Genomic DNA, 17,422 nt, shown 5'->3' on the forward strand with positions numbered 1-17,422 from the left:
CCTTTATCATGAAGGGGTGTTGGATTTTGTCAAATGCCTTTTCTACGTCTAGTGAGATGATCATGTGGTTTTTTCTTTGAGTTTGTTTATATGGTGTATTACACTGACGGACTTCCGTATGTTGAACCATCCCTGCATCCCTGGGATGAAGCCTACTTGATCATGGTGTATGATACTTTTGATGTGTTCTTGAATTCGGTTTGCTAGTATTTTATTAAGTATTTTTGCATCTATGTTCATGAGGGAGATTGGTCTGAAGTTCTCTTTCTTTGTTGGGTCTTTGTGTGGTTTAGGAATCAGGGTAATTGTAGCCTCGGAACTCTCATCCAATAACTGATGGAAGTGGATGCAGAGATCCTAGGCCAGGCCCCAGGTGGAGCTCCAGGAGTCCAACTGTCGAGAAAGAGGAGGGATTGTAAGAGAGTGAATTGTTGAGACCAAGATTGGAGAGACACAGGGACAAATAGCCAAAGAATGGAAGCACATGAATTATGAACCAAAGGCTGTGGAGCCCCTAGCTGGAACAGGCCCTCTGGATAAGTGAGACAATTGAATAGCTTGAACTGTTTGGGAGGCATCCAGGCTGTGGCACCAGGACCTGTCCTTAGTGCATGAGCTGGCTGTTTGGAACCTTGGGCTTACACAGGGACACTTTGCTCAGCCTGGAAGAAGGGGACTGGACCTGCCTATACTGAATCCACCAGGTTTAAATGAATCCCCAGGGGAGTCTTGGCCCTGGAGGAGATGGGAATGGAGGGGAGGGGAGAGGGGAAGGTGGGAGTGGGGGTGGGAGGGGGGAGGACAGGGAACCCATGGCTGATGTGTAAAATTAAAACACAAATGTAATAATAATAATAATAATAATAATAATAATAAAAAACCCAAGGCCAGGTATTGGGGTGAATTCTGGAAGATCAGAGAAGCAGAACAAGCCACAGCCACCTCATCTTGCCAGTTCCTCAGCTGATCCTGTTTCCTCAGACTGGATGCCTCTGAGTCCTCATCCAAATGGATCTCAGCTGAATTGCTACTCACAGCGTGAAAGCTTAACCAGGCTCTAGTTCCCTGTCCTCATGCCTTAAATACCTTTCTGCTTCCTGCCATCATTTCCTGGGATTAAAGGTTCTTGTTACCATGCCTGGCTGTTTCCAGTGTGGCCTTGAACTCACAGAGATCCAGGTGGATCTCTGCCTCTGGAATGCTAGGATTAAAGGCATGTATGCCATCATATTCTAGCCTCTATATGTAGTGGATGTTTTGTTATTTGACCCCAGATAAGTTTATCAGGGTGCACAATATTTGGGGGAACATAATATCACCACAAAACCCTGTCTTAGAAACACCAAAAAAAGTCTAATAAAATGTGAAGATTCTTGAAAATAAGAATCATATTTCATCTATGTACGTATTCCCTAGAGGGCTTCCTCTGGTGTCTTCCTTATAATAGTTGATACTTAAAAAATCCTTGGGGTTGTGGATTTAGCTCAGTAGTAGAATACTTGCCTAGCAAGCTCAAGGCCCTGGGTTTGACCCTCAGTTTAAAAAAAATCCTTGTTGAGTGCATGGAAGAATCATTGAATAACATGATTCAGTATCCCAGGAACATACTCAGACTGTAGCAAGCCCCTTCTAGAGAAGAACTTAGAAGATTTAGTAAGAATTAGTAGAAAAGGAGGGAAATTGAGAATTCTGCTTAGGAATTTGTATGACAAATTAAGTGCTACACGTTTTTATTCATTAATAATTTTAACATGTAATAATTTAGTACAATTTTGTAATAAGGTCTACTAGTAAGAAATATGAAGCCAAGTAGCCATCTTTGGAGAGACAACATTTAACTTGCTGCACTTAGTTCCCTATGCACAGTTTTGCCTGTCTATTAAACTGCCCTGTGTTGTGACTCTGCATATTTTACATACTCCATCTCTGAAAGTTCTTCTCACAGAGATAGGAGCTTCCCTGTATGGTACTTTATGAGCATATGATCTTAGTTGAACATATTCAGTTCGTGGAAGGAATTCGTATACTTCTATTAGATTTTCCCCTGGATATTCGTCTTTTAACACGCTGTTACATTGTAGCTTAATCATTTCCAATTGAAGATTATGTGGAAACTCCTCAACTGTACAGTCAAATTGGTTGAGAAACACAGAATCTTCTTCCATCTAGGTTTAAAATATGCACCTGAAACTGGACTCAGGAAATCTGGCAGTTGCCTTGCAATTCTTGTTTTAATTTTGACGGTACAGGAAACATAGAATGCTCTCAGTGTTGCATGCAATCAGTTGTTGAAGTTACCACAGTGTGTTTTTCACATACAATCACTGTTTTCCTATGTTGTTTTGAGTTTCATTAACTAATAATCATTGTACAGTCTACTGTAAAACCTAAATTTTTTGCTTGTTTGTTTGATTGGTTGGTAGGTTTTGTTTTTTGGCTTTGTTTTGTTTTGTTTTTTGAGATAGGGTCTTAAGCATTCCAGACTATCCTCAAATTCACTTTGTCATCAAGGATAATCTTAAACTCCAAGTCCTTCTCTACCTCCTGAGTGATGGGCTCATAGGTGCAGACAACAACATCTGGTTTATGTAGTGCTGACCATTGAACCTTAGGGCCCCATTCATGCCAGGCAAGCTGTCTACCCACTGAGCTACATCCCACATCATTTCTTTCTTTATTTGGGGCAAATTTCAGATCTATTTACTGTCCTCTTATATGGAGGGATGTTTCTCTCATTTAGGAAATTTTCCATCTCTGTCTCAAAATATGTTAACAAAACTATACTTGTCCCAAACCATCAAAATTGTGTAATTGGATGTCAGTGTATCCCATCCCTGGTTTTGATTAAAAATTTTATACAGCCAAAGAAGATTAAATCCACAAAATCCAATGGAATTCACTGTTGCCACACAGGTTGGATAATCCATATATTAAATTCAAATATTCTCCTCAAATCCCCTGTTGGAAAATACTGCAATGAATATTTATAGCTTTAAACATCAGACTTTTCTCAAGTTCTGAAGTTTGTCCTATAGGTCTTTCCTGATCACATCTATTGGCTTTGTTGCCTCTTAGAAGATTCTACTTCAGGTTGTGCTAATCTGTTTGTCCTTAGCTTCCTTGATAACAGTTGCCTTTGCACTCACCACAGCTCATCCGTGCAGGCTGACTCTTCTGAAATGTCAGACTCATCACTGACTCCTCAAATGAACAACTTCGCCATATGACAATCTTCTGTTAGTTTAAAAGCATTTCCTGTATTCTCAAACTGTTGATTCTATTACAATGTCAACATTTCAAACAATATTCTCACCAAAAGGCTAAACAATATTGAACAACGCTGCTTTTTAGATACATGATGTAATCAGTCTCCATAAACAAGGTTAATTCTTGGCTGAGCCAACAATTGAAAATTTTAGTCCAGCATTCTTAAAAAGTGTGTGTGTGTGTGTGTGTGTGTGTGTGTGTGTGTGTGTATTCTGCTATGATAAGACACTCCTTTTTAAATACTCTAACTTCCTATCTCTTGTGTTTATGTAAAGTTGAAATATGTCTTTTGTCTAATTTGCTGGACTGTATGTATATGTATTTTAGTTATAGATGTGGTTTCAGTACATAACAAACACAAGAGTTTGTCATCTAATTTGAAAACAAAATAGTCCACATTCTTTCTATTCTGCTTATAAACTGTGATACTCAAGGTTCATCTTTCATATTTTGACATGGTAGTTACGTTCCAGCAACAAAAAACGTGAAATAAAATGTCACAGGAAAATCACATATGGTCCATTTGATGCATACCTCACTGCAGTCTACTGTGCAGCAAACAGGAGTGCCACCATCTCCACCTCCATCATGGCTACTCAGCTCTGCTGCCGCAGTGCAAGGGAAGCCAGAACCAGTACATTAAAGAATGTATGTGGCTGGATCCTCCTAACATTTTGTTCATATTTACCAAAATTTCAATCTCATATACGCTTCACATTCTAAATTATTATTATTTTGGTTTTCTCATCATTCAAAAATGTAAAAACTATGCTTGCGTTACAATCTATACAAGAACAAGTGACTGTTTGTCTTTGGCTTGTGAGCCATAGGTGGCCAGTCCTGACTCAGGACTTGGTTTTAGAAATTTAATATTTGCTTGACTAGCTTCATTTTCAAATTCTTTTTACTGGATTATCTAGAATTGTGTAATTGAAGAATAGAAAATTCTTTGTGAGGAGACATTCCTCTGTGAGAGTTGCCATGCCCAGCAGAATATACATTCTTAAGTTAGAATGCAGCAAAGCGTACTGTACACGCTGCTTGTATAGATAAAGAGGAATTTGGTGTTACCTTGGAGTCTCCACTTTAAAAACCCAAGATGGTATTAACTATAATTAGATATTTCATGTGAGTGGTGGGGCTTCTCTATCCATTCATTGTTTCATTCCTGAGGGAAAGCATACTTTCAAACATGGTCATCACATCACCAACAGCCCCTCTATATTTCTCTAGCCTCTACATAGACTTCTCAACACGTCCTAGTTTCCATTTTTTGTCTGTGTTATTCAGGGTGTCACAGGCAGCCCGGGAAGAGCAGGACTGGATGGATCCCCAGGTCCTCGAGGAGGAAAGGGCTCATCAGGCCCACCAGGAAGCCCTGGTGTTCCGGGCCCAAAGGTACTTCCTTATTGTGTGTGTCAGGTAGGACAAGCTACCTGTTCTAACCCTGTGTATACTGTCTAGATCACAAATGAATGTGTTTTAATAAAATCTGACTGATAGGAAATCCACATTAGGAAAAAGGAAAGTATTTAGCCTACATGTATCTGTTTCCCCTGGTCACCAAGAGGCATGTCATTGGGGATAACTCATTAATCAAGACCTAGAAGCATTTTCAAATGGGCTTTTATTTTTTTAACTTGTTTCAAGCTCTCCTTCCTTCTCTGTCATCTGCCTTCTACAGGTAGAGAAATGGAATTTACTTCCAGATGCATACTTTCCCAAATACACTCTTGTTCCCTAAAGCTGAAGATAACTGTTCAATAACCTGATAATGAGCCACAAACATTCAATAAACCTGATAATAGAGCTAACCATTGTTCAGATTGGCAGAACTGAAATGATAATCATGGTAAAATCAGTGTCCATCCTTCAGGAAACTGCACTCTTTCTGGCGTCACATATCTGAGTTGCCTCTGGAAGACAGGGAGAACAGAGCTTAATGATCACTGATGTGCAAAACATGCTCTATCTCACATAACACCTTCTACAAATCACAACATCACCCCTCCCCTCTTCTTTCCACATGTGTACCCCAATCCCTGGAATTTTCTTTTCTTATGCCTATACTTTTTGTTTGTTATAATAACATTTTACTTGTGGGAAATTTTGGAAAAGATGAAGACAATATATTTGACATCCCCAAAGCCTTGTACTATTCTGAAAATGGATGTGTGTGTGTGTGTGTGTGTGTGTGTGTGTGTGTGTATTTGTATTTGTGTTTCATTAGTATATTTATAGGTTCTGAGGTCAAAATCACCTTTCTCTGTTTGGTCTGTAGGGTGAACAAGGGCTAACTGGTCAACCTGGAGTTCCAGGTAAAAGAGGTCAACGAGGAGCACAAGGTGACCAAGGACTACATGGAGAGACTGGTCTGAAAGGGCAGGCTGTAGGTGTCAACTCTGAAATCACCAAGCACCAAGCCTGCAGATCAGTCCACCACCATATATTAATAATTCTCCTGTCTGTTTGCCTTGCAGGGAGAACATGGCGATCAAGGTTTGACAGGTTTCCAAGGATTCCCAGGCCCCAGAGTATGTATATATATATATATATGTTTTGATAGTCTTATATGTATCTCAAAAAAGAGAGGTATTGAAATAATCAATATTTAGTCTATGACCTGAACTTTTCTTTAATCTTTAAAATATTTATTGGTATCCCATGTGTTTGAGTTTTGAAAATGTTAATTTGAAAACCCCTGTAATTGCTAGACTTGGTGGCAGGAGGATTAGAGTTCAAGATAAGCCTGGGATATATGAAACTTTGTCTGAAAAAAAAACTTAAAATAAGGCTCATTGAATAAACACTTGCCATGCAAACCTTGGGTTCTGATTCCCAGAATACAAACCAGAGCTAATCACAGTAGCTCAGCCTTCTTCAATCCCAGCACCCACTGGGGGATGATGGGAGACAGTGATAGGGAACCTGCTTGCTGGCCAGCTAGCATGACTAATGCAGCAAGAGCCTGTCACAAACACAGTGTAAGATGACGCCGATGATGCTTGCCCTCTATCCCCTCTGTCCCTCTAAGTCCCCACACATGTGCTCCCTGTCTGTATATATATATCACATACACACTTGATAAAACAAAATTTCTATAATTATATGTCCCATTGATTATCTTATATAATTGTCTTTTGCTCCCATTTTTAAGAAGTATTTTTGATAACTCTTTCTAGATTGGTATGAGACTCTTCATTTGTAAGATATTTGTAGAAGGTTAAAGTAGGCTTTCTGTTTTTTATTGTATCTCTAGGGTCCAGAGGGGGATGCTGGAATTGTTGGAATTGTAGGCCCTAAAGGTCCCATTGGGCAGAGAGTAAGTAGAGTCATCCTGTCACCCAAGACCTCCGCTTCTTTGCTTATTGTAGGACTTTAAATTAATATACCTCATATTAATAAGTTAAGAAAGTGATTTTTAAGATGGAAACTCATAATAGCCCATGCAAGCTCCAACCTTTTATAGCTCATAAATTATTTAAGTAAAATACCATAATAAACCATGCACACTTCTCAGTTCTTGATTAAAAACAAAACAAAACAAAAAAAACCCATCAGATTAGCTGTGAAGAATGGAGAGCATGTCTGTTAACACAGCATCAAAAACACAAAGCAGTTTTGTGTCATGTACATTGATACAGCCAGAGTCCGAACACCACCCACCTGGAGGAGGCTTGCCTCTGACCAGGATTCTTAAGGCCACATTTGGGAAAGACAGCTCTTTCCCAAAGCTGAGTATTTTCTGCTCAGGATCAGGTGTCCCAAGAGAGTGGTGCAAATTGCTGAAAGTGTTCCTAGAATCAAAGGCTAGCGAACATCATTTAGCAGTTTAGTGCCTGGAGCTGCAGGATGTAGAGGATGTAAATGAGCCAGCCTCCGACCTGGCCTGTGTTAGTCCTGCTTTGTTATATTTCTTATTAATCATGCTGTCATAATGAGGGATGGCCTATAAAATGGAAATGAAACAAAACAACCAAACTGCAAACAGTGATCTGGTTGTTGTCATAGCAACTCGGGGTTCACAGCAGCTGCTGGGCTAGGGCTTGGGCGGACAGGAGAGAGGAAGAAGGGAACAGTTCAAATGCGGCAGGAAAGACTCCTGAAGAGCTTTGCAGCCCCAACCACGGTCTTGCTCAAAGTAGTGAATGGGATTAGAGTCTTAAACTGGCCTGCCCATGCTCTTTCTGCCATGCTTCCTGGAACTCAGGCCCCTGTCCCTTCATCATCTGTACATAACTCATTTAAAAATGTGTTCATTTTTCCATACCCTGCATAAAGCCATTGCATTTGTTATGTGATGCTCTGCATACAAAATACATCCTTGGACTTCTCACCACATGAACATTTTATTTTGATTTGTATTGGTTAGAAATAACAAGTTACAGCTGCCTTGGTAGGAAACTACAGCAGTATATACAATTGTGTCACATACTGTCAAAATTACTGTAGTGTATGCTAATACTAGAATGTGTTACAACAAAAACTCTTTAGAGAACGCTATTTTACCATAGCACAAGCTTTCTAGGTTTTTCTTCTCTTTTTTAATTATTTGGAGAATGAGACTGACCTTTTCTTAGAGTGAGACCCAATGTTTTCTCTACACCAACAGGGAAACACTGGCCTTCCCGGCAGAGAAGGTATAATAGGCCCAACCGGTGGAACTGTAAGTTTGTTACAACATAGCTCTTGTATTCTTTTGCTGCTGCTGGTGTTGTTAACCCTCTTTTAAAATTCCTAATTCTAGCCTGGCGGTGGTGGCCCACGCCTTTAATCCCAGCACTTGGGAGGCAGAGCCAGGCGGATCTCTGTGAGTTCGAGGCCAACCTGGTCTACAGAGCGAGTTCCAGGACAGGCACAAAAACTACCCGGATATTTTAATTGAGGCATTTCTTTATCACATTTTCCTTGACCTGTCTCAAAAAAAAAAATCCTAATTCTAGAATACCCCATAAAGAATCAGCCTGGGTATTTGAGAAACCAAGGTTTAAAAGAAGATGCCCATTTTCTTCTGGAAGGCTATTCTTAAGGGTCATGGGGTAACAGAAGGTTTGGGTGATGGAGGCACTTCAAGCTTGAGAAAAGAGAACTGGACTCCACCAGGGAGAGTAGTAAACATAGAAGCAGTCACTGGTGCTGTAAAACTGGGTCCAGTTCCAAGGTAAGCTGCAGGAGTTCTGATAGCCAAGGTCTGAGTCTTTAGAAGCACCCACTTGTGAACAGAGAAAGACGTTGGTAAATGAGCAACAAAACCAGGATAGTGTGTGGTTAGGCTTGATGGTCTCAAGGAGTGGTCAGTGTGCTCTCCAAGAAGACTTTGAAATGTGCAATGGTAACTTCTCAAAAATTCCTTTTGTAACCTCTATGGCTTTTGTCTTGCTTCATTTCCTATTATAGCATTCCTCAAATTGTTACAACCAATGGTTGAAGCAGGCATTATTTCTACTCAATAGATAAAATGTATAGAGGTTCATCTAGTCAAAGAAAAGGACCCAGGGAGTCACACCGCTCATGTCTCCATCTGTCCCATCTGGGTCTGGGGTGGGCATACAGTCAGCATGTTGCCAGACCTGTAAGAAATTTGTCTGTAAAGCAACCAAGAAATAAGACAGTGACTGAAACAGGGGGGGGGGGGGGCTATAGCAGAACTGATAACTTGTATTCAAAGGGACACAATTGTGTCAAATCAAGACTGGGGAAACCAAGACTCATTCCCTTTGAGTCACCCATACTTTGAAGCATTTGAAAGTATTATATAAAGTAGACATATTTAAAATTGAAAATGGAATGTTTCAAGTGTTAAGGAAAACTCTTATCTTTGATAAATTTAGAGAATTCACTGCAAAAGTTACTGGAGTTTATTCAAAAGAAATAAAATGTGTAACTCATTCTCTTGGCTTCCAACATTTGCTACTCAGAACTACATAAAACTGTAGGTGGGAGAGTTCTCATAGTTGAGTGGGTGGTTCTTCAGCACATGCTGTTCTGATTAAGGAATGATTGTTCCCCTCTATCAAAAATGTGAAATATTATTGGTCAAGGAAAATGTGATAAAGAAATGTCTCAATTAAAATATCTCACTGTGTTTTATTTATACAATAGTTGTGAAAGGTCATTATGCTATTCACCATGCACATCAAATTTCTTTTCAAATTTTTTCCATATTCCATTTTTTCCATTCTGAGAAGAAAAGTCCATTATAAGAACTAAGCATCTGAGAAGCACACACGCACAAATATTGTGAGGGAAAATAGGGAGGGTAGAGGCAATGGTGGGTTTCTCTTCCAGATTGGAAACAACATTGAGAGCGTCAAGTTATGGTAATGGAATGCATGGTAGGAAAAAGAAAGAAGCTGATCAGTGGAACAGACGAGAGGCAGAATTAGATATGCCGGCATATTGTGATGCACAAAAACTTACCAAAAAAGAAAAAAAATGCTGCAAGTCGTGGGAATGCTGAACCAAACTCACTATGGCAAGTACAGTAGTTAGGGTGAAGGACTTCGGTTTTGGTTAGGTTTTTAATTTAGGCACCTACAATTGCTCAGAAGCACCCTGGAGTATCAAGTATTTCTGGTGTTTAACTGACTAGCATTTGGCCACATGGCTATTCCCACACTGGTGGCAGGGAAGGAAGATGAATTATTTGGGACACTGTTAGTGTTGAAAAGACATTGTCATCCCATTTCTCTATTTTTTAAACACAAGATGAAGTTCGTGTAAACAACAGAACAGAAAAATCATTTTTAAAATGATCTAGAAAGCTAAGGTGTGGCTTACAGATTGGGGAGATCTAAATGAGACTAGAAGTCTAAAAGAATTTTTAAAAACATACTTTAAAATTGAATTCTTAGATTTGAGTTGGAAAAATTATTCCCAAAAACAATTTTAAAAGCTAGTATGGAGCAGCTAATAGTGCTTTCCAAGTGAGGCCCAACAACCTGAGTTCAGTCCCCAGATCCCACAAAGAAGAAAAGAACTCACTCCCGAGGGTAGTCCTCTGACTTCACATGTGACCCACAATGCACTGTGATAAGTAAAATTAAAAGGGTAGCCGGAAGTGAAAATGAACAAGAACAAGGAAATCGCTTTGGAAACAGGGATTTTGAAAGCAAAGAGAGACAAGATGGGAACTTAGAAACTGAAAGGATTTCCTTTCCAAATTCTTTTGTGAATGGTTGTCAGATGACTGTTTTGACTATCCTATGTGAGTCAGAGTCCTGTTGTTCCGGTCTCACTGCAAGGTGGAACTTGGACTGGTGAGCAGAGCATAATCCACCAGTGTGGGTTGTTTCGTTTTTTGTTGGGGGAGGGGGGCTTTCGTTGCTCGGGACATCGAGACTGTGTATGAATTAACGATCTTCCTAGACCGTAAGACAGGATATAAACTGGCATGTTTCTGAGTACAGCTGCCTCTGCTGCATCAAAGACAGGACGGCCCGTGGCACTCAACTAACATCTTTTTCCCCTCTCTTTTAGGGACCCAGAGGTGAAAAGGGCTTTAGAGGTGAAACTGTAAGTTTAACTGAATAGTGAAATCTGTGATTACAGCAGGCCCTATCTCTGGGCAATAATCTCCAGAATCAAAGACTGTGTTAGATTTGCTCCCGATCATGCCTCTGATGCTTGTGGACTCAAAATCAAATTATAGTAGTCAAGAAGTAGAAATAACCTATATGGTACATTCCAGTGGAATCTGATAAGCCCTAAATGTGTTTAAGGACCTGCCAATCATATTCTCCCCAGATTGCTGTGTACAGTAGAGTGTTTGCTTCGTAGGGCAGGAAAGACACGGGTGCCCAAGCAAGAGCCCTGCCAGGTCTCATTAGGCACACATGCTATATCTAGCCAACAAGGGAGGCTGTAAGGAAGAATCAAAGCTAGTGGCTCTCACTTCCTTCTGTTCTTTGGAATAAGCCTTCCTGTCACCCAGGAGCGCCTGTCATCTGCTTTATCACAGTATCTCCATCACTGCTCAGCTATCACCATGGAGACACTTTGCCTTCATCATACGTTTGAATGTCTTGCTGGAGGACCTTCACACTTCCTGCACCTTAACTTCATAGACTTTAGAATTGGAATTAGAAATGAGTCCTTTCCAAGTAGGGCGCCATTTCTGGACATCCGTGGAAGAGATATTTTCTTCTCTATTCTATACTGGGTCCTTGTCTGGCTGCCTATGGGTTTTATTTTTAAAGCCCAGGACTCACATATACATTTTCTAAACAGCTCCAGATTAGGGCATCCGAAACCTGATCACAGGTAATATGTAGGAAATTGCCTTTCCCTTTTCCCCCAACTTCAAATTGTGTTTCTTGTAAATTGATTTTTAAAAGAATTGCTGACTTCCCTGGGATTCCAAAACACTTTTAGGACACAATTAATTTGAGGAGAAATTTAAGGAGCATTTGTCAGAAATAATAGAATACACGTATTTTTAAAATAAAATATTAGCTTACACCAAAAATAACATTCTATTATCTCTGATTTTGACAGAACATCACAACTTGAAACAACTTGAAAGCCACAGAAGTAGGAAAAAATGCAAAGAGAGCAATTCACCGTAAATTTTAGAGAAGCTGCTTCATTTTTATAGTATGTTATGATAAGATAAAAATCAGTATAAAGTTGAAGAATTCCACTGACATTTTTCTCAACTACTCTAACATGGCTTTACAGCTTTTGAGTGTCAGGATTATTGCCTCCAATCTGGCTTACAGAATAAGAAAAAAATTAAGTATGAGAAAACATCCTAAATTTTAAAGTTAAGAATTTAAAATACATGGGTGTATATTTCATTCCTAGATAGTATAATTCATTCAAATGAAAAATAAATCAGCTCATTTGATTCGACTACAAATTCCCTTATAGTCCTAGAAACTTCAACATTGAAACCTTTAACTTATATTCATGGTTGTAACCCCTCCCATTAAAAAAAGATGAATTATTTTTTAAATGACTTGAAAACTGCAATTCTCATATCCTTTCTCTCTCTCTCTCTCTCTCTCTCTCTCTCTCTCTCTCTCTCTCTCCTTTTCTCGAGTCTGTGTATATGTGTGTATTTGTGTGTGTATATTTGTATGTGCATATGTTCAAACTTAGAACCTTAACTAGAGCCTTCAGCATGCTAGACAAGCACTCTCCACTGTGTTTGATCTTCCACCTGAAAACTAAGTTCTCAAGAGGGCCATAGAAACCATCCTTACTGTCTTTGTTATGGTTTTTATTGCTGTGAAGAGAGGCCATGACCACGGCAACTCTTATAAAGGAAAACATTTAATTGGGGCTGGCTTACAGTTTCAGAGGTTCAGTCCGTTATCCTCATGGTGAGATAAGGTAGCATGCAAGCAGACATGGTACTGGAGAAGGGGCTAAGAGATCTACATCTTGATTTGCAGGCAAGAACGGTGAACTGTAACACTGGATGTAACTTAAGCATAGGAGACCTCAAAGCCCGCCCCCTAGTGACACACTTCCTCCAAGAAGGCCACCCTTCTAGTAGTGCCACTCCCTTTGGAGGCCATTTTCTTTCAAACCCTCTCTCTCACTGAGCCTGCTATTTTTTCAGATGAGATCTCTGTGACCTGAATCTATAGGGGTGCACCCAAGAACATATAATAACTTACAAAGACAAGATTAGAACCTAAGTCTCCCATCCTCAAACAATGTCTTTTCATAAATCACAGAACCTCTCAAAAAACTAAAGGTTGGGGACCAGCTGGGTCTACAGAGGGAGTAACCAGCCACTCACGGGCAGCTTGGAGATCAGATTCCTAACTTGGAGGTCACATTTTAAGCCTTCTAACTTACCAATTCCATCCTAATGTTGCTGTCTAATAAATATTATTTAATATTGTGAAACTCAAAATTAAGCCCTTCAAGCCTTAGTGGTTCTTGGGAGAAGTCGTCTGCCTCTTATCCCCAAAGACTAGATACATTCTTCAGTTTTCACAGCTGGGCAAGGGAGACAGACCAGTGACAGAAAACAAGGACTAGACGTCCTGGACTAGAAGTCCTCAATGTTTAAATAGAAAGATCACTCGAAGACTGAACCGGCCAAAGAGAACTCAGGAGGTAAATGACAATGTATTTACATAAAGGAAATGAAATAAGACTTGCATAATAAAAAAGACCAAGGCAGATGGCAGCACGCGCCTTTAATCCCAGCACTCAGGAGGCAGAGGCAGAGGCAGAGGCAGACAGATTCTGTGAGTTTGAGGCCAGCCTGGTCTACAAAGCAAGTTCTAGAACAGCCAGAGTTGTTACACAGAAATCCTGTCTCAAAGAGAAAAAAAGAAAAGACCACATATTCAGATTCAAGGTCACACACTTAATAGTTTTCTTAAATCAAATGATAAGCTGTGATACTGTTTAAGAACTTGTTTAAATTCTAGAATGAAACAAAGAGTACTAGGCATGCTTTAAAGAGAATGGTTTCTCTATAGCCACCCAACCCACTACCACAACCATCTCCACGAATATGGTTCCCCTTAGGACAATGATAGTTTTTCTACAAAGGGCTCCATGTAGCAGATAGAAAGTGGATGGCTTTCTTAGTCACATTAGCTAAAGAATAAGGGGACTAATAACACACACGTTATGTGGTTGGAATCACAGTTTGTTCTATTTGGTTAGCTGTCCTGTCTCATGCCATTGTTGCAGTAGGGTTACCCTGCCCTGTTGTGTTGCAAGTTAAGTATTTCATTGGATCATATTTGTGGTGAACTGATTTGCTCTGAGGAACAAACTGAAATGAATTTGGTAGTGTCAGCAGTAGGAAGAATTTGTTCATTTTTCTATGGTACATTCCTCTTTCAGAGTCAAATATAGGATAGATGTTTTGTATTGAACCATCAAAGAGATTTTATTAAATGTCAGAAACATGCTCAGTGGTTCAATCACACAGCTGTTTATTATTTTTGCAGTGTTGATTCAGAATGGATCAAATTCGCTCTAACCTCTGCATAATTTGAAATTAGACTATCACTAATAATGGCATTCCTGCAACTTAGCAGGCAGCTTCTGAGGACAACTTTTGTACATTCTCTGATTACAATTTTAAGCACAGATTATGCAAACTATGAAATGTCTATCAGGCACAGTGTGAGTGTTCTCTAGCCTACTTAAGTAACTACATGTTATTTGTTCTAGCTGTCACAACAGAACCTGGGTTAACAACCTTAGTGACAAAGGGTCCTGACTAAGAAGCCAGTTCCAGCATCAACAATATTTGAAACCAGCTGGAGATGAAGTCTTCTTTTTGCCATCTTCTAACCATAATCTGAGTTTGACTCAATGTGATGTTAACTTTCAATTCACCTCAAATAAGTTAACTTTGAGCAGATGTGTAAGAAATGAACCATGATTGCTGCTGATTCATGTTGGAAAATGTCAGCATAATTTTGGCATCTTCGTGAACTTCTTACTTTCTAAATTAATTTTTAACATTGTTCAATTATGTAGTAAGAATTATGGAGGCTCTAGTGCGTATTAGGAAGTATTCTTGTCCCAGAAAATTAAAAAGCAGCAGACATTTTATCAACCCTTAGGTACTTTTCACAGTGCTGTGTTCTATGGAAAGGAGAAAAAAAGAAGTAATTAGTTGAGGAGGAAGGAAGTGGTGATGACAGGTAGTTGCAGCGGATACAGGATTTTAAAGTAGTATTGAGGGAGAAATGAGCCTTCAGTAGATAGATGGGTAGGCTGGAGCGTGTGCATTTATGAAAGAACTCGGGATGCCAGGCATGATGGTACAGGCCTATAGTTCCTGTACTCAGGAGGCTGGCACAAGAGAAGTGGGAGTCTGAAGTTGGTTGTGCTCCAGAGAGAAAATCTGTAGGAGGAAAGGAGTGAAGGGAAGGAAGACAGGAGAAAGAAGAACAAGAAGGGGGGTAAGGAAAGAGAGTTTAGAGATGTGCAAGTAGCTGGCTATAGAAGGTGTGTAGGATGTGTTGATAAAGAGCTTGCCTTGAAGAGGAGGCAGCAGGATGAGGTGTCTAAGGACTTCACTTCTGTATTTGGCTGACTTCGGTCTTGTTACTACTACCTCTGCTCTTCATTGGCTGGTTACTCAGTTGTTCCGTTTTCTGATGTGTGACATGGAAATATATACAGCACACAGAAGGAGCTCAGTGTGGATGGTGAGCCATAACTACGAAGGTTATGCTTCACCTCTGAATGAGAGGCCACATGACTAATGGAGTGATTGGTTCCAGCTTCTAAGAAGAATGGCGTGAGTGTGATAGACAGACTGATCTATTCCTGACATACAGAATGCCAGTGTCTACCCTTATCCTGGAACAGAGGAGAGCGGATCATGGCTGCTTCTTTTCATAATGGCATTAATCTCTTTAGAGAGTCTACTCTTGTGACCCAATTACATTTCAAAAGCCCCATTGCAGGCTAAAAATTAGGACATTATTCAGTGGTTGGGGGATGCAAGCATTAAGCCATAATAAGTGATTTACATTGAAAATGTAGCATTTTAGCAGTGTTTAGAGGGATACAGTTTACAGATGATGGAAAAAATATAAAAACAATGAAGTTTCTAGATTTTCTGATTAGGTGGTGCTAATAGAAGTAGCTTAGGATGGGGCTGGAGCCATGACTCAGTGGTTAAGAGCACTGGCTACTCTTCCGGAGGACCCAGGTTCAATTCCCAGCACCCACATGGCAGCTCACAACTGTCTGTAACTCCTGTTTTAGGGGATCTGACACCCTCACACAGACATACATGCAGGTAAAACACCAATGTACATAAAATACAAATAAATAAATTATATATATTTAAAAAATAGCTTAGGCTGTATTAAGATTTTTACATTGCAATTTATTTAATTTGTTAAAACAAGAAAGCAGTTCCCTCTCCTACAAAAATTAAATTTCCAGGTTGTTCAGAATTGTGGGTCACAGTTAAAGCAAGAGTTTCTAAATATGGAAACAATTGTGAATCATGTGATCTTCACAACATCAATAGGCAATGGCAGAAGTGGGATATTGGTTAATATCAAACCCAAAGCAAATTATCTACACATTGTGCTTTCTCTCCCTGTCGTTTAGGGTCCCCAAGGACCAAGGGGTCAACCAGGACCTCCTGTGAGTTCATTTATGTTTATATCTGTTTGCCGTTGACTAATATTCAGTTGCCTGGTTTTGAGATATTTACCATCTGGGTTTTGAATTGTTTCATCTTGGTTTTGGTTATGTTACAGGGTCCACCTGGAGCACCTGGTCCAAGAGTAAGTTATCTTGGTTGGTTTCATTCTGTTTTGTCTCGGCATATCAACTCTGTGGTAGGAGGTTATGGGTGTGTGAGTGTGTTTGTGGGAGGGGGTGTGGGTTGTATATATGTGTGTCTGTGTGGTATGTATATGTGTTGCATGTGTGTTGTATGCATGTATGTATTATTGTATGTGTGTGTGTGTGTTGTATGTGAATATTGTATGTGTGTTGTATGTATGTGTGGTGTGGTGTGTGTGTGTGTGTGTGTGTGTGTGTGTGTGTGTGTGTGTGCCAAAGAAGGATGTCAACTCTCCTTGTGCTATCATCCATCTTATTCCTTTGAGACAGGTTCTCTCACTGGAAGTAGACTGGTAACCAGCACTACCTGTCACCACAGCTGGTGTTTGCAAGCTTGCTCAAGCACACCCGAATTTTAATGCGGGTACTGTGGCTAATGTAGGTCCTTATGCTTGACTGGCAAGTGCTCTTACCCACTGAGCTACCTCTCCACCCCCATCATGTGAACTTTAAACTTTGAACACCCTTTTGGTATACCTTAGTTCTTTTTGCTAAGCCAGCCCAACTATGAGAACTCAAAACCCAAGCCTTATATTTCTTATCTAAAAAAGAGAAATTGTATTTCCTGCTTTTGGTTCATTTTGAACATTGAACAGTAGGAAAGCCTCCAGCAGAGAGGATGATACATGATAGGTACTCAGTTTCTTCTTGTTTCTGGGACCTGGCTCTTTCTTTTAAATCTTTTTTTTTTTTTTTTTTGAACTAGAGTTCTTCTCTTCTTAGGTTTTACATGAATCTTTGCCAGTTGCTAGTATGGAAAAGCCATCAGATGTCTCATGTGTTTGCTTTTGATCTAACTACCACAGCCTAAAACATGCTACGCTCATTTTAAAATAACATTTCTGTTTCTCTGGCT

The 17,422-nt window shown here is 39.8% G+C and overlaps 1 protein-coding gene across 4 annotated transcripts in view; it reads left to right on the forward strand.

The window, feature by feature from the left end:
* The window catches only part of Col24a1 (collagen type XXIV alpha 1 chain), a 259,667-nt gene that overhangs the window by 218,661 nt on the left and 23,584 nt on the right, over positions 1-17,422 (forward strand). For all 4 annotated transcript variants that reach the window (XM_036190194.1, XM_036190198.1, XM_036190196.1 and 1 more), the window contains 8 exons: positions 4,558-4,665; positions 5,549-5,656; positions 5,748-5,801; positions 6,527-6,589; positions 7,880-7,933; positions 10,747-10,782; positions 16,327-16,362; positions 16,479-16,505. In XM_036190194.1, coding sequence (XP_036046087.1) covers positions 4,558-4,665; positions 5,549-5,656; positions 5,748-5,801; positions 6,527-6,589; positions 7,880-7,933; positions 10,747-10,782; positions 16,327-16,362; positions 16,479-16,505 — 486 coding nt within the window. The remainder of the gene's footprint in view (positions 1-4,557; positions 4,666-5,548; positions 5,657-5,747; positions 5,802-6,526; positions 6,590-7,879; positions 7,934-10,746; positions 10,783-16,326; positions 16,363-16,478; positions 16,506-17,422) is intronic.

This window comes from Onychomys torridus, chromosome 6 (assembly GCF_903995425.1).
Source record: "Onychomys torridus chromosome 6, mOncTor1.1, whole genome shotgun sequence".
Classification (NCBI taxonomy): domain Eukaryota; kingdom Metazoa; phylum Chordata; class Mammalia; order Rodentia; family Cricetidae; genus Onychomys; species Onychomys torridus.